Consider the following 21,499-nt stretch of genomic DNA (forward strand, 5'->3'; position numbering starts at 1 on the left):
ATATTATGAATTTAAATATTATGCGCTAAAATATTGGAAACATTTTGCTTTTTCAGAGTGCTGTCAAAGCAAATGCTTTATCAAGAATTCGTCAAATCTTCACTCAAGAACTATTCACAGAACAGGTAAAGTTGAGCCAGTATATAGTTCAAGCCAACAGAATGCCTTTTGCCAATCTGACTGATTCAACTTTACATTAAAGCTTGATTGAAGTTTGATTGAAGTTCACACACTCTCACATTTGTATGTGTTATAATGTGGGTTCAAAGGAATTGGTAGTGTTTGTGTTAATTTATGCAACTGATGAATACTATACTAGTCTTTATTGCAGCTCTACCTGGCAACACGGCATATTTTTTGGATGCTGTTTAATTCAGTGAATGACGATGATTATATATATTTTTTAAATTTCTCTAAAATTTAGCAACTATTATTTAATGTCTTGGAATTTTATAGCAATCTGAACTTTGCATTGAGAATCGTGATGAAATACTGAAACGTTCAATAAATATTGACATCTTTGACAATGTTAAACAATATATTTTTATTTTTTTTAAAGAAGGGTTTTTTATTTAAAATTTCAGCCAAGTTTAAAGGGTTTTTTCTTCCCTCAAATGAAAACAAAATGTGTTTTTCTTTTCAGGTTATTGCTGCTCATGCAGTGAAAATCCCTGTGACTCCAAATCTCAATGCCAACATGACTGGTTATCTCCCCTTACACAGTATATGTCAGCTTTTAAAGAGCAGAGTTTTCTCCAAGCACAAAGTTCCAATAAAAGTAACATTCAGCTCTGTACATAATTATTATTGTTAATATGTTTTGTGATAAAATTTTAGTTTGATGTTTTGTTAGTGAGATATAAATAGTGTCGGCTAATTGAACAAAACTAATTTCCATTTTCTTTAATAATAATTTTTCTCAGTGTAGTAAATTTACATCATGAAGTAATTTGATAAGAAAATGATGTACAATACTGTTCTTTCTTTCTTTCTTTCTTTTTATCTTCTGTCCGTTCATAATGTTTAAGTGCTGTATTCTAAATACTGCTGATTCCAATATCTGTCAGCACAGATGCATGTAACTTTAACCTTTTATATATCACTTAAAATATATTAAATCCTTTGGTAATTGCAGCTCATTTGTTAAACCTTTCAGGACTGGATCTACAAGCAGATCTGTCACATTTCTCTCCCTTTGCATCCACTTCTACCTCAGTTGATTGAAACCTACGTCAACTCAATCATCATCAAAGGTGGCAAAATGGAATACACAAATGAACCAATCACAGAAGAAGAGATTTTGGATGTGTACAAAGACGCAATCAGCCATGGACACTCGAAGAAAGAAGGTTACTCCAAAAACCAGAACCTGTCCTCTCAGTTGCTTATTCTCTATTATTTGTTGTTGTACGAGGATACGTTGTTGAACAGTATGAAAACAATAGGTGAGTTTTCATTAACCCTGATGCCAAATTCAAATTTTCTAAAGTTTCATTCTTTCATTGTGTATTTAGAATATCTGATTTGAATCTACAAGTTTTATGGGTGGTACATTTTTATGTCATACTTATTTTTATAGACCAACTGTAGAAAAAGCCCATAGATTTTTTTTTACCTCAACTAAAACATTTTGTTAGCCATAATTTTTGTCATTTTATTGCTGATGACCTTTTTGCATGTATTTTTAATTACTCTAGTTTACTGTATTGAAATCAAATGCATACTAATACTATATATTTTTACATCTCTGCCATATTTTTAAGATTTATATTAAAATGTTCCACAAGTCAAATATAATTGCAAATTAGAAGGGAAGGATCTTTATTCATTCATTAAGATATGAATGCCAGTTTATTTTAGCTTTTTCAACCAGTTAAGACTTTCGCAATGGGTACAGATGGGATTAAAAAACCATCTTTATGAAGAGGGAAATGTCTGCATGAGTCATATTAAAATTTTAAAATGATTGTTGTATGAAACTGGCTGTTTTTACTTGTGTGTTTCAGTGCTGTTTAAAACTGGAGTAAAGTCGTATTCTGAGAACATCCTGTCTAAAATCCCCATCAACTTCCTCATACAGGAGGCTTTGAAGGAACAGCAGCTGTATGCGGGCTTGTTTGCTCCTCTCACACGGTATGTCCATGTTTTTTAACCAGGTGGAAGTTATTTATAGTTATGACCCTTTGCCTTGTTAGACGTATTTATATTTTTTCATAATACATGTTAGTTCCTATATTAATAACTATATATTTACTCTAGAATGTTCTAAAATGTTAATCCTTTAGGCATTGATATAATTTTTAAATGGATAAATGTTTTAGTGCCAAGAATATAAAGCATAACTGGTTACTGCCTTTAGATATTGGCTTTATCCTGTGAAAGTTAGCATGACTAAGTTCTACAATTTTGTGTGAATGTAAGGGTGTTGTAAAAACATTGTTGTATATTAAAAATGAGCCATGGAAGGTTGCATTTCTTCCCTAAGTACTTTTAGGGAGGGATACCTGTTGTAGTATTCATATTTGTGGGTCATAATGTTATTGATATATTGTATATAGTATTTTTTGCCATATGTTAATTAAAAATATTAAAGTATTTTAGCCATATGTTAATATTGTTGCCTATGGGATTTTAGTTGGTATAGTACAATTTTTTTTATAGAAAGAGAAAAGACTCACCATGAAGTATAATATTTTTAAGTGTGTAATATACTAAGATGTTATCATTGTAACAGGTTGCTGGTCACTCATTACCCACATCTGTGTTTGGTGGAGGACTGGCTGGAGGAAAGTCTTACAACGAAGACGTCAGTTGGAACAGACTCGTCCTGTAGAGCTTGTACACCTTCAGCATTCCAGTCTGGTGAGGCTTTCACTGCTGATCGTAGCAGCAAGATACACTTTATATACTATACACTGTCTGACTCACACGTCAAGCCTTTAATATTCATGATCACTTGACGAATAGAGAAAAACTCACACTTTATAACTTATCTACTGTCTTTACTTGCCTTTAATATTCATGATCACTTGACGAATAGAGAAAAACTCACACTTTATAACTTATCTACTGTCTTTACTTGCCTTTAATATTCCAGATCACTTGATGAATAGAGAAAAACTCACACTTTATAACTTATCTACTGTCTTTACTTGCCTTTAATATTCATGATCACTTGACGAATAGAGAAAAACTCACACTTTATAACTTATCTACTGTCTTTACTTGCCTTTAATATTCCAGATCACTTGATGAATAGAGAAAAACTCACACTTTATAACTTATCTACTGTCTTTACTTGCCTTTAATATTCATGATCACTTGACGAATAGAGAAAAACTCACACTTTATAACTTATCTACTGTCTGGTTGACATAGTAACTGAGCTAAATTCCACCTCCATGGTAGATATGTTTCCGCATAGGTTCCCTAACTGATATTGGATAATAACAATATTCTTGTTTTAGCTCTAGGTAAACTGGAAAGTTGTCCAACAGCTGTCATTCAACATCTCAAGTACTTACTTGGACTGACATCGGTGGATCTCATGCCCTACAGTGAAATCCTCATCAACAGTCTTCCCAGCATGCTTCAGGAAGGAACGCCAAGGAGAGTCCTTGATCTAGCCCAGAGTGTGTGGTTCAAAGTACATGCTGTCACCCCAAGAAGGTCATTTAACTTTTTGTGTCAGTGTAGTTGAACAAAATGTTAATGTTTTGTAAAATAGAAATTAAAATTTTAAAAATGTATTGAAATGTATAATAATATTTAGAATGTTAATATATTTTAATCTTAAAATGGTCTAAATTCCATATTTTAAGATATAAAATATATACAATTCTAAATATTATATAACATTTGTCCATCCTTCCCCCTCCATAGAAAAGTTATGAATTCAAATGTTTTGTTTTGTATACTGTATCTAATTTTTAAGAGTAATTTTTATTGTGTTTTTGATGCCTGTTATTCAATTTGAATTTGTGCTGTTTTAGTGTGTCATGAACCCTAATCATGTGACCAAATATTTTTAGCCAATGAGGTACTAGTATATTCTCATGGACATTTTTTAATTTAAAAACATGTTTCATTAAATAAATTAGATTAACATTTTAATTAAAATCTTTTGCTTTTCAGTGCTGATACTTTTTATGTTTTCTTGTGACAGTATTCGGCTGTGGACGGTGAATGCCCTGCGTCCTCGTTTAAATACGGTTTTCATGTCTCCACCCTTTACTGAGCAGGACCTGATGATAGACCCTCTTATTGTACTCGGCTGTGATGAAAGGGTGTTCAGGTAAAATAAAAAAAATATATATATATATTTTCATCATACTATAAATTTGAAAATTAATTAGATATTTCATTTTACCCATAAACTGTACAGCTAACTTAACATCTTATTATTGTTTCCCTATCAACTGAGTTGTTATCCCACCAAACCAAATTATGTTGTGAATTTATTGTCTACAATGTACCTATATGACTAGCTGTCATGTATTTTCTTCTTCTAGGTGTAGGGGTGGGACGTAGCCCAGTGGTATGGCACTCGCTTGATGTGCGGCGGTCTAAGATTGATCCCCATTGGTGGGCGCAGTGGGCTATTTCTTGTTCCAGCCATTGCATCACGACTGGTATATCAAAGGCTGTGGTATGTGCTATCCTGTCTATGAGATGGTGCATATAAAAGATCCCTTGCTACTAACAGAAAGATGTAGTGGTTTCCTTTTTAAGACTATATGTCAATAATTACCAAATGTTTGACATCCTATGATTAATAAATCAATGTGCTCTAGTGGTGGTGTTTAACAAAAACAAATTTTAACTTTCTTCTAGGTGTCCTCCAATTCTGGAAGTAAATTTACGAGTGCTAGCAGCATACACGCAGGCCTGTCGCGTTTATCTGACGAACCACCTGCAGACCCACCCGATCACGGACAACAACACACTGGCAGAGCAGGAACGACAGGAACTGAAGATAGCCCTGATTGCAGCCCAGGAGAGCGCCATCATTCAGATCCTACTGGAGATATGCTTACCGAACAACGATTCAGAGAAGGTTAGCATACAACATGACACACACTTTGTTACACTTCCCCTGAAAATGTGTACTGTAGTTGATCGGAAAGTAGCCCATGTCTTTGCATAAGCCCTCCTCCCCCTCCTTTTTGACAGCATTTAAGACATCGTGTCGTTATCCATATATAAGTGCCCCCCCCCCATCTTCTTATCACAGTAAATAAAAATACTTCATGTAGCAACACTGAAACAAACAATTAAAACAACTAATGTAACATCTTATTGGCACCAGTGAGGTTTAGCAGTCTAACAGTGTGTAACATTGTTTTCAATTTCATGTCTGCAGTGGGGGGGGGGGGGGGGTATGTGCCCATTTTGGCCCCCTCGGCTTATTTCTGGTCAAATACAGTAAGATGTATAAAATGTTTTCAAAATATAGTGGAATCTTGGCTTGAACTGGACTGTTCATTAATTACAATATACACTCGAGGGTGGTGGGGATAGGGGCTGCTTTGGGATGCATTATGCTAATATACTCAATGTGGAAAGGTGAAATATATTGGCTTTTTCATACCAAGATTAAGGTCTAGACATTTTTATTCAAACCGGCAATTCTTAAAATAACAAGGACATGTATAACAAGTGGCAACAATTTTTTTTTTTATCATCTAGAAAGTGATGCTATAGTTAAGTGTTGGTAAATTGTGATTTTAATACAAGTAGGCTACATGTTTCAGCACATTGTTTTTACATCATGCACTAATGATGTTGGCAACCAGATTTATCTGAAGTAATTAACAATAACCACTTTATACGAAAAGGGTTGTTAAATTTGTCTTTATGGAACAATATAGATTAATCGGAAATGTCTAATAATAATAATATGTTTGAATATTTCCAGGACAGCAGTCAGCTTTCGAACAGACGCGAAGTTGAGTGTCTCATTTACTCCTACATACATCAAGTGTTTATTGCCGATCCTAATCTAGCCAAGCTAGTACACTTTCAGGTGCGTAAAACGTAAAATTCTAATATCTTGGGCATCATAGTGGTGGCAGGATCTAGGATCTAACTTAACTAGAGGAAGGAAATGGGTTTTTTAATGACGCACTCAACACATTTTATTTACGGTTATGTGGCATTCGCCACTTCATGGGCTACTCTTTTTGATTAGCAGCAAGGGATCTTTTATATGCACCATCCCATAGACAGGATAGTACATACCACAGCCTTTGTTACACCAGTTGTGGAGGACTGGCTGAAATGAGAAATAGCCCAATGGGCCCACCGATGGGAATCGATTCTAGATCGATCACGAACCAGGTGAGCGGTATACCACTGAGCTTCGTCTCTCTCCCCCCCCCCCCCCCCCCCCCCCCAATAACTAGAGCATTCTCTTGAGGTGGACGCCATATAACCGTAAATAAAATGTGTTGAGTGCATCGTTAAATAAAACATTTCCTTCTCTTGAGGTGTTGTAGGATTGAACCCTTTAGCAGACCCAATGTCTTTTGTTGGCTGTGGTATGTACTTTCCTGTCTGGGAAAGTGCATATAAAAGATCCCGTCCTGCCAGTGGAACAAGTTAGCAGGTTTTTCTCTAAAGAAGTAATTAATGTGCTCTAGTGGTGTCATTAAACAAAACAAATGAACTTTTTGTGGACATCGGCCTCGGTGGCGTCGTGGCAGGCCATCGGTCTACAGGCTGGTAGGTACTGGGTTCGGATCCCAGTCGAGCCATGGGATTTTTAATCGAGATACCGACTCCAAACCCTGAGTGAGTGCTCCGCAAGGCTCAATGGGTAGGTGTAAACCACTTGCACCGACCAGTGATCCATAACTGGTTCAACAAAGGCCATGGTTTGTGCTATCCTGCCTGTGGGAAGCGCAAATAAAAGATCCCTTGCTGCCTGTCGTAAAAAGAGTAGCCTATGTGGCGACAGCGGGTTTCCTCTAAAAACAGTGTCAGAATGACCATATGTTTGATGTCCAATAGCCGATGATAAGATAAAAAATCAATGTGCTCTAGCGGCGTCGTTAAATGAAACAAACTTTACTTTTTGTGGACCACTATTACGGTAATAAAAGTTTGGTTGGTAGTGATTTAACGTACCATTTCAGTGAAAGATCATCAGGCAGACAAATTTTCTTTTTTGTTTATCTTTTAAAAAATAATTTGAAAAACAAAGGCTAGAATTCACAACTTAAAGGGTCATGGTAATTTGCATGACTTAATAAAAAGCAATATGTGCTTTAAATTACCCTGTCAGCATCTCAGAGTTGGTTTATTAATGAATTTACTAGATTATGGAAATTACATATTTAAAGCACTCTTGGGTTTTCACATATAGAAGATCAAGAAAAATATGGTAAATAAAACAAACTTTTTTTTTCTTTTTTTTTTAACATTATAAATTATTTGAAAAACAAAGGCTAGAATTCACAACTTAAAGGGTTTTTATAAAACTCTTAATCCTTCAGAATGTTTGTTACAATATTTTGTCAGATTTTCACCTAATACTGTCACTAATACTGTTCATCAAAATATATTGACCATAACAGGTCTTTGAAAATTGCGAGAACGATCATTTCGTTCGTGTGTTGCTCACGCAAATCTAATTTTGCATAACCTATTTTTTGTTCTCATAAAATTTGGAGCACCATTTACTTGATATAACGGATTACGCAAAAAGCAAATGGGTTACCTGGATTTATTTCTGCGTAACCAGTAAATGGGTCGCACAGATTTGTAATTCACAGAGGCCTGCATAATGCTTAGTCCCTCTTTTTTAATAAAGCATTGTTATAATGTAAGTATTTTTGACTCCCTGATGAAAGTCCTCAGCATTCATATTTTTATGTAATGTTTATGGGTTTTATATTATTGAATAATAACATTGACATTTCTTTTTATCTTTTATGAATATTAGGATGGCACATATTTTTTACATTAAGATATATTTAACTTTGTTGATAGGGTTACCCAAGAGAACTGATAAAGTCTGTTGTGCAGAGTGTTCCTTCCATGCACATATGTTTGGACTTCATCGCTGAACTGCTAGGACAGCCACAGTCAGAGAAACAGGTCAGACGCAACAAAGAGCCTTGTCTAGAATGATATTCAGTCTCACAGTGGGAATGGGAACTGTTTTAACATGCCCATATCTGAGGTTCAGGCACACCCACCCCGGACTTGGCCTCTGACTTCGCCAGTGACCATTTCCAGGGCAGGAGGGGTCTCATAGTGTAAAGTGTCCACCGCTATACTTAGCTTTAAATAAGTGGTGAAGGGGATGGAGGGGGAAGTGAAAGAAAAAAAAAAAAAAAGAGCACAGTAACAGTCTTGATCAGCTGGAAAAAAAGGACACCTCTGATATTCAAATGACTTTGTAAGGCCTAAAACACATCAATGCTGGGTCTGGTGAGTCTGGCTATGTTAAAAATATAGTGCATGTTTGATTTAATCTGCTGTCAGATCTGTAGTTGGCACCAGCACATGTACAGTGTGTTTTGTCATGTTCGGTTCAGTGCGTTTCTTTTTCACCTTCTGCCATCTTCACCAGACCTCTACCCAGGTAGTGGCTGTTTCATGAAGGTTCATTACATGTTTCTGAAGCGAGAAAACAGTTTAAAACAGGTGGCTGCTTGAGCAGGTTTGACTAGTTATAAATAACTAATAAGGATAATATTGTATTAACAAACTTCAAAATCTTAAATTGTTTAGTACGCATTTCATGTGATTTTCATGTAATTGTTTCAAAAATTGAAGGAAAAGGTTTTCATTTATGTTACGCTGGTTGGTTTTAAACCAAATAATGTTTGTGATTCAGTCAGTTCATTCCTTTCAAATGGTGGTGTCAACTTTTGCATTAAAGTTTCATGTTTAGATCAGTTTCTCCAAAACTTTTAAGTCCTAGATCAATAAAACTTGGGTTGTAATTGCATGTATGGATGTTCATCACCATGTACTGAAACTCTTTACGGTAGGTTTGACATTTCATTCTATGAAAATCGTGTTGTTAAAATTTATTTTGTATACCACTTGTCTTGTTGGCATATGTGGATGACAGCCATTTCTCCAGTCACAAGTCTTCATCAGGAAAACAATATTATGTAATACCGACATACCAGGTTCACACGCTCACACAATATTTATTGTTTCACGTCTAAAAATAATTGCATAGTTCTAAGAAGTCAAAATAGTACAATTTATATACAACCTCTTTACTTCTACACTCACTTTTATCCACTTTTATCTCTTAACTTACATTCTGCATTGTTTTTAAATATTAGTTGTGCGGTTACATTTTAGTCTTAATAAATGAATTATCACTTATAAATGTGGTTATGGTTGTTGTAATTCTGTAAGATAACTTGTTTTCATTTCAGATATTTGCCATTCAGCTGACGTCTGAGTTGTGTCTCAAATATTCTTTACCTAAATCTCTGAGTGTGGCGAAACTAGGCATCAATGTCATGTTTACTCTGCTGACAGGTGGGTGTTGTCACTTCAGTGTTCACTGTGGTTGGGGTGGGGTAAGTTTTGATAGGCAAAGTACAGTGTGGCCAAACTGGGCATCAATGTCATGTTTACTCTGCTGACAGGTGGGTGTTGTCACTTCAGTGTTCACTGTGGTTGGGGTGGGGTAAGTTTTGATAGGCAAAGTACAGTGTGGCCAAACTGGGCATCAATGTCATGTTTACTCTGCTGACAGGTGGGTGTTGTCACTTCAGTGTTCACTGTGGTTGGGGTGGGGTAAGTTTTGATAGGCAAAGTACAGTGTGGCCAAACTGGGCATCAATGTCATGTTTACTCTGCTGACAGGTGGGTGTTGTCACTTCAGTATCCACAGTGGTTGGGGTGGGGTAAGTTTTGATAGGCAAAGTACAGTGTTGAGAGGGGGGGTTTGGGGGGGGGGAGAGAGTGTTCATAGCAGGTAATGTACATTGTGGCCAGATGTTTTCACATTCAAAAGAAAACAAAAAAAGAGAGTTCTAAATATCTGTTTAACAACACCCAAGAATATTAGGTGTCTAACATGCCATGATATAGAGATTTAGAGAAGAAACCTGCAGCTGCCATCAAATGGCTACTACTTTATTACCAAAGAGTAGCATGGGCTCTCTGATCTGCATTTTCCTACATAGTTTAGCACATACTTTGTTCTTTGAAATACCTGTTAGAAAACACTTTTTTTTCATTTCAAAACCCAGAAACAAAGACTATTTTTTAATTCAACACTGGTTTGAATGGGAGAACATCCATAAATGGTTTGTTTATTGAGGGGAACATCCAGAATAATAAAGTCTGGAAATGACCAAAGCTGACTTTACTTTTTAAAACTTGGTATGTAGCACAGTTTCCTCTATCAAGTAATGTTTTTGTTTTTATAAAAAAAATTATACAAACTTTTTTTGTTAAATTTATATTCAATTTTCATACAAAAATCATTTTAAAAACATTCCAATGATATTATCTCCTATTTGTTTGTTTCTTTACAGTGTTAGATAGTGAGGAAAGAATCAAATTCTTCCTTCAGACAGTTCCATGTTTGTTAAATTTCTGTAAGGCTTTCCCCCCGCTGTGTGAAGACGTTACCACATTACTGACGCAGGTTGGGCGAATCTGTGTTTCACAACTTGCTGCCACCACAAACATGTCATTTTTTGGTGAGTGTCTTTTTGTCTCTGCTATTGCTTGAAAAGTTCTTGTAATGTTACATTATGAATAATTTTGTTTTATACTGGTCATAAGAAAACCTCATATTTTGTGTGTGTTTTTTTAGATGAAAAAAAACCTGTTGATTTTGTGTAACAAATGACTCTCAGGAACTATAATAGAAAGGATAAAGGCTTTATTCTTCATGTTATAGTTCTTAAAGGGACATTCCTGAGTTTGCGGCATTGTAAGATGTTTCCAATTAATAAACTATTTCTATGATTAAACTTACATATTCAGTATATTTTCTTGTTTAGAATATCAGTGTCTGTATATTCAATGTGCTTTTGGTCGTCTTAATATTTGTAAGAAGCCCAAACTGGATTTTGTCTTCAAATAATTTCGTACGTACGAAAAAACAATATTTTAGAAAATAAAATGAAATTTAACCTAGTACAAATATTAGAATGATCAGAAACACGTTTAATATACAGCCACTAATATTTTATGCAGAAAAATATAGTTGATATGTAATTACAATCATTAAAAAGTCTTTCTTAGTCGATAACATCTTACAAATTGCATCAAAGCCAGGAATGTCCCTTTAAGAGTCATTTGTTACACTGAATCAGCTTGTAAAAATACAGGTTTTTTTTTCGTTTCCAGAAAAACATAAAAAAAAATACAGATACAAGGTTGTTTTTAGTTCAGCGGTGATATTTGAATGATACAATAAATGTGTCAATTATAAACCATTTAGGTCTCTCAGAATGGATAACCTTAGATCTAAATTTTAAAATGCATTCTCAAGCTTTAATTGTTATTTTTTTTAAGGGGTTTTAACCAGAAAATTCTTAAAATATTTGAAAGCTTCTCAGTTTGTTGACGCTTTCTTTTCTCAATAATAAACTTAAAGTAATTTTTCCTTTTAAAATATAATCAGGAAATATCTTTAAAGTTGAGTTAATTTCTTAATATAGTTATTTCTCCGAAGAATATCTTGATGGTTGATTAATGTTTTTTTTTTTACAGACGGGACGTAGCCCAGTGGTAAAGCGCTCGCTCAATGTGCAGTCGGTCTGGGATCGATCCCCATCAGTGGGCCCATTTGGGCAATTTCTTGTTCCAGCCAGTACACCACGACTGGTATATCAAAGGCCGTGGTATGTACTACCCTGTCTGTGGGATAGTGCATATAAAAGAACCCTTGCTGCTAATCGAAAAGAGTAGCCTATTAAGTGGTGACAGCGGGATACTCTCTCAACATCTGTGTGGTCCTTAACCATATGTGTGATGCCATATAACCGTAAATAAAATGTGTTGAGTGTGTCATTAAATAAAACATTTCTTTCTTTCTTTCTTTTACAGATTTCGCTCAAGAGTGTGACGTGGATGGTGGATCTGGTGACTACTTGTTAACAAAGAAGAGAAAGACTGTTTTACCCAGAGACACTGTCACTCTCTATCACAAACTCTACACCATGGTGCAAAGGACGTTTTCTCAAGTCACACAAAAAGCTCTTATGGCAAGCAGTGTGTACTAAGTTCAGTTTATATCACATACTCTATATCATGGTGCAAAGGACGTTTTCTCAAATACTAAGTTCAGTGTATATCACAAACTCTACACTATGGTGCAAAGGACGTTTTCTCAAGTACTAAGTTCAGTGCATATCACATACTCTATATCATGGTGCAAAGGATGTTTTCTCAAGTCACACAAAAAGCTCTTATGGCCAGCAGTGTGTACTAAGTTCAGTGTGTATCACAAACTCTACACCATGGTGCAAAGGACGTTTTCTCAAGTCACACAGAAAGTTCTTTATGGTCAGAAGTGTGTACTAAGTTCAGTGTATCATCAATACAGTGTCATAATCTAATGCACACAAAATGTGTTTTTAGGTTTTCATTCAAAACTTTTCTTTTATATTATACAATTGCTATTGAGACAGACATTTTAGATGAAAAAAATTGTTAACAAACTATTTAATATTAAGGTGCTATAAAACAAAACAAAAAGTCATGAAATTTATGAATTTTATCTCTTGTCTGTTAGGTACATACTATTTAAAAGATAGTTTATTTTGATTTTGACATACTCGGTTCAAAATCATATATAGTCTGATGGGCTGACCCCAGTGTCACATTTTATATTTATGCCAACAGGGTCATTGTGATACCGTTAGATACGATTTCTGTTGCCAACAAAAAGGTTTCAACTTTCCAGTTAACATCAAGGGCCATGTTCCCAAAGAGGCCAGTTGTTACACCATACCGACATCGCAAAAACATGCTAACGCCATACTGACGTCACAAAAACATGCTAACGCCATACCGACTTCGCAAAAACATGCTAACGTCATACCGACGTCGCAAAAACATGCTAACGACAACATAACGATATAGTGAAATATCAATGCAGCAGCCATTTTGCATGCATGAAGCCTAAATACAAGGATAGAGAGTTGTCATGATTCATTACGAAAAAACATGCAATGAATGACACCATAACAACAAGACCGGCGTCGTGGTTAGGCCATCGGTCAACAGGATGGTAGGTACTGGGTTCGGATCCCAGTCGAGGCATGGGATTTTTAATCCAGATACCGACTCCAAACCCTGAGTGAGTGCTCCACAAGGCTCAATGGGTAGGTGTAAACCACTTGCACCGACCAGTGATCCATAACTGGTTCAACAAAGGCCATGGTTTGTGCTATCCTGCTTGTGGGAAGTGCAAATAAAAGATCCCTTGCTATTAATCAGAAAGAGTAGCCCATGAAGTGGCGAGAGCGAGTTTCCTCTGAAAATCTGTGTGGTCCTTAACCATATGTCTGACGCCATATAACCATAAATAAAATGTGTTGAGTGCATCGTTAAATAAAACATTTCTTTCTTTCTTTCCATAACAACAAGGTTGGAGCTGTTGTTAATGTAGGTATATCATAGGGTAACAACGTCCATACAGATACCTTCGAGATCATCAACGTTTTGTCAACGAACTGTTATCGTGGGGCATAATTTGATTTGTTATGTACTCTCTGTCACAGACAGGACAACACATACCACAGAATTTGGATTGCTAATTAGAATGGAAAACAACCCAGTTGATACACAGTTTGTTCCATTTGTTTAGACCACAATCCCAACAAATGTGATTATAGACTAACCAACCAGTGACACCTGTAATAATACAGGAGTGGCCATCAGATACCATTTATTTTAAAACGAGTTTCAAAATATATTGTATAAGCAAAAATCATTCGGATCTATTTTTAAACAATGAGTTGTTAAATAAATGGTGTCTAATGGACACAAGCATAATATTACATTTGTTACTTATACTCTAAAACCAGGTTAAAAAGAAATTTAAATGTCTTTTCTAACTAAAACTTGTTTACGCACTAACACTTGTAGTTAAAGGTTGCAATCAATTACAGTAGTGTCAATTCATTGGAGGCTTTGGCTTTGACATCTGGGCCATCACATGGCGCAGCCAAGTTGATGTCTTTAAAATCGGTTAGGAGATAACTATATGGAGTTTTTAGATTTGCGGGTGTTATTGTCTATTTGATCCCGCAAATGTCATTTTTGACCGAAGGCGTTGGCCTGAGGTTAAAAATGAAACATTTGTGGGCATCGAATAGACAATAACACCCGCAAATCTAAAAACTCAATATGGTTATGTCCATTGAAACTGAATTGTTTTTCTACAGAACTAACTGTATATTTGGCATTTCTTGAAAAAAATATATGGCTACAATCTAACTGTAGACCCTTGAATCGTCAACTTCGCCTGTTCCAATTGCTAATGATGTCACTTTCTAATGACGTCATTAGCTTTCCGGGTGTTATTGTCTATTTGATCCCGGAAAAAGAATGTAATTAACCAATCACGATACAGAACACATTGTCAATTTACAATCTGGAGCAAATATGGGATATTGCAGTTTAATACTACACATTTTATAAAATATTTTTTCCAAAGGGTATGAACAAATTCTTTATTCTTATTTATCGGGTTTCCACTGTTAGTCCTAAATTTTCTCTATTCTCTGTCCAAAACTTAAGATATGGTTTCAGCTATTGCTTTGAATAAATTCTGAATGGTGGTCGCCATTTCAGACTATTGTACAACCCTAACCGTCAGGCTAATCTCAGTACCCGATGACTTCAGTCAATAGAAAGGCTCCTTTATTCAGAAACATGTTACAATGTAGTCAACTTAGGACACTCATTAAGACTAGATGTCAAATTAGATTAATAGGTTGCATCATATAAGGCTTATGTTTAGGAGCAAAGTTGTCATAAGCTCTGTGATTTTTAAACTAAAGTGAATGTTTAAAAGTAATCGGAAAACAAAATCAGGCTTACATAACTAAAGTATTGTTAACTTTGTACAGCTTTGTAGTGAAACTATTTTATTAACAGGGTCCTTTTTCAGGACAAAATTTGGTTTTTCGCGTAATCCAGTGTAATCCATACGTTGCTTTATATTTCTCACAGCCCAAATCCAGCCATCTGAAATCAAAATATATTTATTTTGTATAACATACTTCATATCACCCACCTGATGATTTCCCTATCTAGACAAAGTGTTGCAACAACCTTATGTTAAACACTAAATGACAAGTTTTATTTTAAATGGGCTTTAGCCTTAAATTTGTTAAATTTGATTGAAACAACTATTAATGCACTCTGCCTTGGATGACATTCCCCTTTTTTCATACATTAACGTGTATTTATTTTTGCTACTGGTATTTAATTTCAACTTTAAAAACCCCAAAAGAAACAAAAGGAAACATGCCTGACATGCATTCTCTCCCACTAGAAGAAGTGCTTTTGTGCCTATATTTACATAATTTTCCAGGGTTTTTGCATTCTTAATCACCAAATACCTACCCTGTTTTGACACACTTCTTAATTGTTCCATTTTGGTAGCACTTGTTTGGCATTATGTCGAAGTACAAGCTACCCACATCATTGGCTGTGGTATTCTCGTGTGTTTTGGCAGCAGCCTTCAAACATTTGAAGAATGCGTCATCACAACTGCATTCAAATCTACAATGGATTGACATACAACATCTGTATTACTCTGAGATGCAAGGTGTTTTGTTTCTTTTTTAAGGATCATAATGATATAATATATATATATATATATATATATATATATATATATATATATATATACTACTCAAAAGAATTTAAGGGTCAAAAATTTATAACCAAATAAGTTTCAGAGTGTATTAGATTGATGATGTAAACTACACCAATTTTTTTATTTATTGTTCCATATTTACAAAAAAAACACAAATAAACGTCACTGTATACAAGAAAGTCACATGACATGCTGTCAAAGTTGAAGGTTGTCAAACATGGATTTTACACATTAGAACATTCGTTTAATAGTGTGTGAATCCACCCCTGGCGCGAATACACTCGACACATCGTTGCCTCATGCTGTTGATCAGACGTCTGAAGAACTCTTGGGGAATGGCCTGCCACTCTGCCTAAGAAGTTGACCCAGATCATGAAGGTTGGCCGGAGGGGCATGGTTATCCCGAACTCTCCTGCCTAATTCGTCCCAGGCGTGCTCTACTGTGGCCAAGTCAGGCGAATATGGTGGCCAATCCATCCTGGCGATACCTTGTTGTCTGAGAAAGTTTGTTACCACCCTGGCGCGGTGGGGTCTGGCATTGTCATCCTGCAGAACTGCCCCGCCGCCAATCTGCTGAAGGCCTGGGAGAACAAACGGCCGGATAATCTCATTCAGATAGCGGATGGATAGAGATGCCGCCCCACACCATGACGCTGCCACCACCGAAACGGTGACGTTGTCTAACGTTAACGTCAGCGAAGCGCTCCCCAGGACGTCTGTAGACACGAACCCGACCGTCGTTGAACTGGAGACTAAACCTGGACTCGTCAGTGAACATCACTCGACCCCACTAAACACGTTGCCACCGCAGATGAAGCATCCACCAGTGACGTCTGGCCGTTCTGTGACGTGGTAGGAGTGGTGGTCGAACAGCCTGGCGACGGCAGTGTAGATTATTGGCTCTCAGACGATTGCGTATGGTTTGATCAGACACTCGAGTTCCAGTCGTAGTCCGCAGATTGTCACGTAATCGGCGTGCAGTGGTTGTGCGTTGACGTAGAGCCATATTGGTGATGTAGCGGTCCTCTCTATTTGTAGTGCTTCGGGGTCTTCCCGAACGTTGACGATTTCGAACAGAATTCGTTGCTTGGTACCTTTCGCTTTCGCCCTAATTTACGTGCAAATGTAAGCATGTTTTCGCCATTAGAACAAGTCGACAGTGTCAATGACAGTGGATTTTAATTCATTTATGGGTTGCTTAGACCCACTTTCGTCAAAATGGAACAATACCATGCGTGATATTATGGTATAGCTAATATAATTGACATTCAGAAAATAATGTCGAAAATATCGTCTGACCCTTAAATTCTTTTGAGTAGTGTATATATATATATATATATATATATATATATATATATATATATATATATATATATACACACAAATATTTTAATCATCAATATATTTTTAAAATAATAACAGTAGAAAACAAATTCATCTAGTGCAGGCAGTAAATCATTGGGCTTGTTCCAGCCAGTACACTACAACTGGTTTATCAAAGGTGGTGGTATGTGCTATCCTGTCTAACTAGATCATAGGGTGGGAATTCTGTGTGAGATTGCATGATTCGGCATTTTTTTTCTCTGCTGAAACCTGGACAAAACATTGAAACGCTAAAACAAATTAAGTATTCTGTGGAATCCAAATATGAAGATGGATGTTGATATGAAAGTGTTTTTTTTTATCTAATGCTAATAAAGACTTTATTTTGTTTGGTTCCCAAGCCATAATGAAAAGGTAGATGCAGTTCTTAAGTCTGCTTTTGATTTGCCTATTTCCAGGGTTTGTGTGCCTTACGCTGATCTTAAACATGATATTAACCAATATATATTTTTAATCTGGCAAGATCATAGGCATACGGGCTCACATTTTGGTAGGAGGAGGGGGCCAGGCTGGTTTTTGCCTGAATTAAACGAAAATGTCTAAGTCAAGATAATAACATGTATTCATATTACTATTACTACCAAACAGCTATGCATTTTTACATGGATTACAAATAATTTTGAGTGTAGAATGATGGAAATACATGGTAAAAAAGTCACAGGTTAACACATTTTGCTGGAATATCTATCATTTTTGCACGAATTTGAGGTTTTGCCCCATGTCTCGTACGCTTATGGGCAACATTACTGGAATGGTGCATTTGCGAACAAGCTTCATTCCTTGAAGAGTGGCAGTTCTCTTATGGATGGTGCAGGAAGAATGAAATAATCATGCATCATGCTCGCATAGGTCACATATACTTGACACATTCATATCTTAGCCCATCCGATGCCAGGGTGGCCATCTTGGATTTTGAATCCGCCCGAACAAATACCACTTGGAGCCATGAGGGGATCATTTGGATCCAATTTGGTTGAAACCTGCCTGGTGGAACTTGAGAACAAGTCGAAAATGTGAAGCGTTAACGGACACCGTACTATCGTATACGGGTCCCAAGCAGATAAAGTCCCAAATTGAGGTTTTTACTTTCAAAAATAAAAAACTACTTTTTCTGTTTAAATTATTGGACGACTTGATGGAATAAACACCAGGGGATCATAAGTCAGTGTTAGCAGTGCACATTTCGTTAAAAATGACCTTTTTTTAAAATGACCTTGTCAAAACTTTGTCACCCACACATTTTCTTTTTGTGACTGCGTACGTCGCCGTTCAAGGAGACAGCAATGGAGACAGACGAGCGTACACTTCGGTAGATATTCAGAGATCCACGTACCAACTACATACCTCACTCTCTTTTTTCTTCATCATCTCTGTATTTATTACAGTATCAAAAGTCCATGTACCTTTGTAAAACTGTTATATTTGCCCGCCTCACTTTCAAGCGGAATTAGGCGGGGATTGAGAGTCATACGGGAGATAAAAGATTTTGATATACACTATACCAAAATCTTTTATCTCCTGTATGACTCTCAATCCCCGCCTAAGGAGCTCGAAGGTGTATGCAGGTTAAAGTTAGAGATTTTTGCAAAAGTACTTTTTATATAGTCCCTTGTGTCATTAGCCTGCTGATTAACATTCCCAATGATTTTGTTGGCCCTCGCAGGCAAGTTAATTTGTAAAGCTTGAATTTAAACGCTGGCAACTGTCATAGTCACCATAGCCTTCTGCTGAGGAAAATCAACAATGTCCATCCAGCTCTCGAATGGCAGAGTACTCGGGCTGCTTCCCAGGGTACTGACTTACCGACTCCAAAACCAATCATTGCAGAAGCTTCCTTTGCAGGCCCAGGCTTTTAGGTATGGTTTGCACTTGTCATGAGTACGGCAGCAGGCGTCGGTGAACTTCTTCTCCCCCAGGTCGTTGTCGTGGGCGGCGATGTTGCTTATACCACACCACTTGGTGCCTTCACAAATAAAGTGTGATCAGTTAAAAACAACAATACAAACATGCACGCAGTTTACCATCTTCGAAAGCCAAGTAAGAAATGCAGTATACTGTACAGAATGGGACCTTGGTTTGCGAAGGTGGCAGTCTACATATTCAGACTAAGCATATGCGTGCACACTATATGGCACAGATATACACCCCCATCAAAACACACCTACACACACGCGCGCACACACCTACACACACACACACACACACACACAAGAACACAATATGTATAATAAATCACTTTTATAAACTTTTCTTTTAAATTACGCTTTGCTTCATTTTTTAAAATTACAAATTAAACAGATTTTTACTTTCGGTAACGTGACGTAACCCAGTACTAAAGCGCGAGGTTGCTCTAGGACCGATCAACATCGGAGGGCCCATTTCCTATTTTTTCGTAGCCAGTGCACCACGATTGGTATATTAAAGGCCGTGGTATGTGATATCCTGTTTAGGATGGCGCATATAAAAAATATCTTGCTATTAACGTAAAAAAATGTAACGGGTTTCCTCTCTAAGACTATATCAAATTACCAAATGTTTGATATCCAGTAGCCGATGCTTAATAAATCAATGTGCTCTAGTGGTGTTGTTAAACAAAAAATATTTTAAATTTCTGTAAATTACATATGGTCAAGTTAGTGGATATTTTCTTGTTAATATTATTGTTGCTTTAGGTCAGAATAGCATAATAATTGTTAGCAGTTTTGATGACATACGTAGGATGACAAAGGATAGTCATTCTGCACCACAACATAATTTTACAGTAGCTAAATTAAGCCAAATGTTTTACATGGACCGAAAGAAAGAAAAGAAAGACATGTTTTATTTAACGACGCACTCGACACATTTTATTTACGGTTATATGGCGTCAGACATATGGTTAAGGACCACACATATATTGGGAGAGGAAACCCGCTGTCGCCACTTCATGGGCTACTCTTTCCGAGTAGCAGCAAGGGATTTTTTTTATGCACCATCCCACAGACAGGGTAGTACATACCACGGCCTTTGTTACAGTTGTGGAGCACTGGTTGAAAAGAGAAATAGCCCAATGGGGCCACGGACGGGGATCGATCCTAGATCGAGCGAACGCTTTACTACTGAGCTACGTCCCAATTCGTCATAGATATAAGCATTGTCATTAAAAAAAAAAACCATATAGGCTATTCCACTCATGACAGAAATAATTACTAGTATTACCTTTATATATTAAAAGGCTTTCTTTTCTTTTTACTCGAGTAAACTCTTGAGCAGCATCTATGGTATGTCTTGAACACTCTCTTGCAATCAAGGTGAGATGGTCTGAAGTCAGATCATGTATGACAACATTGGGGTCTCTGATCTCCCGTTCTTCATCAACATCACTACAAAAGACAGAAAGAATCATCGCCGTCTTGTCCTGGGGTCCATATCACTAAACATCGTGTGTTTATAAAACCATAAAACCATATAGATTTATTTATTTATTTATTTATTAATGTGTGGTACTACCTTGCCGGGACCGTGTTGCAGGACTGTACGGTTCTTTTGCTGTCGTCCACTTCATACTGCAAAGCATTTTCGCCATCGGTAAAATAAATCTTAGTTGACCAAACTGGCAAAGCAGTCATGCAGAGGTACAGCAGGAAAACACAGCCTTTCATGTTGGTGGTTATTGCACAAGTTCAGAAGTATGCCCTAACTAGCTTGTATGGAAAACGATAGGTACAAAAGCAGCAAGGTGTCACAGACGTGGAAACCAACAATCATAGATATCATGACACGTTCGAGATTATGTTCACACTTCGAAGCGGATGCAGTAACATATGGAACTAGTGTTCTTTGTAATGTTTTGTTATTGGTAACATATTTCAGATAAAAAAATATTTCTACAGGAAATATCAAATATCTTCTGACTATAATATTACAAAACGCAGGTCCGGGTCAGTTATTGGTTAATCAAAATAAACAATTTCTAGTCCAAGTATAACTGTCCAAATGTCCGTCTAACTGTCGAAAGGCAGAGCAATCGGGCTAGGCAATTTCTACCAAATGACTTGTGAATATTGATAACATTCGTGTATTAAAGGGAGTATCCCGAGTTTGTAGCCATTTTAGAACGTTTTCGGCAAATAAGTTATTTTAACATTTACATTTACAGTTACATTTTACTTATATTTTCTTGCTTAGAATATGAATATCACTATAATCAATTGGGGGTGGGGGGCTTTTTGGACATCGTAATATATTGTAGAACCTCAATATCAATTTTTATTTAAAATACGTTCAATTGAATTGCTATTGTTCTTA

General features: G+C 36.4%; 2 protein-coding genes across 2 annotated transcripts in view; one reads left to right on the plus strand and one right to left on the minus strand.

Moving 5' to 3' along the window:
* Window positions 1-13,312, plus strand: part of LOC121368166 (integrator complex subunit 2-like) — a 30,293-nt gene extending 16,981 nt beyond the window's left edge. The window contains exons 11-23 of the mRNA XM_041492782.1: window positions 57-125; window positions 644-778; window positions 1,157-1,445; window positions 2,007-2,133; window positions 2,735-2,862; window positions 3,468-3,669; window positions 4,166-4,294; window positions 4,834-5,056; window positions 5,918-6,025; window positions 7,993-8,100; window positions 9,405-9,510; window positions 10,518-10,685; window positions 12,043-13,312. Coding sequence (XP_041348716.1) covers window positions 57-125; window positions 644-778; window positions 1,157-1,445; window positions 2,007-2,133; window positions 2,735-2,862; window positions 3,468-3,669; window positions 4,166-4,294; window positions 4,834-5,056; window positions 5,918-6,025; window positions 7,993-8,100; window positions 9,405-9,510; window positions 10,518-10,685; window positions 12,043-12,218 — 1,968 coding nt within the window. The 3' untranslated portion in view covers window positions 12,219-13,312. The remainder of the gene's footprint in view (window positions 1-56; window positions 126-643; window positions 779-1,156; window positions 1,446-2,006; window positions 2,134-2,734; window positions 2,863-3,467; window positions 3,670-4,165; window positions 4,295-4,833; window positions 5,057-5,917; window positions 6,026-7,992; window positions 8,101-9,404; window positions 9,511-10,517; window positions 10,686-12,042) is intronic.
* A 1,534-nt stretch (window positions 13,313-14,846) lies between these two features.
* LOC121390630 (phospholipase A2 phospholipin-like) lies at window positions 14,847-20,921 on the minus strand. Its single transcript, XM_041522499.1, has 5 exons — window positions 20,702-20,921; window positions 20,411-20,574; window positions 19,016-19,175; window positions 15,574-15,732; window positions 14,847-15,192 (listed from the first exon to the last, which is right to left on the minus strand). The coding sequence occupies exons 1-5, from the start codon at window positions 20,851-20,853 to the stop codon at window positions 15,096-15,098; spliced, it is 732 nt and encodes a 243-aa protein (XP_041378433.1). The 5' UTR covers window positions 20,854-20,921; the 3' UTR covers window positions 14,847-15,095.
* Window positions 20,922-21,499: the final 578 nt, after the last annotated feature.

Source organism: Gigantopelta aegis, chromosome 3 (assembly GCF_016097555.1).
Source record: "Gigantopelta aegis isolate Gae_Host chromosome 3, Gae_host_genome, whole genome shotgun sequence".
Taxonomy (NCBI): domain Eukaryota; kingdom Metazoa; phylum Mollusca; class Gastropoda; order Neomphalida; family Peltospiridae; genus Gigantopelta; species Gigantopelta aegis.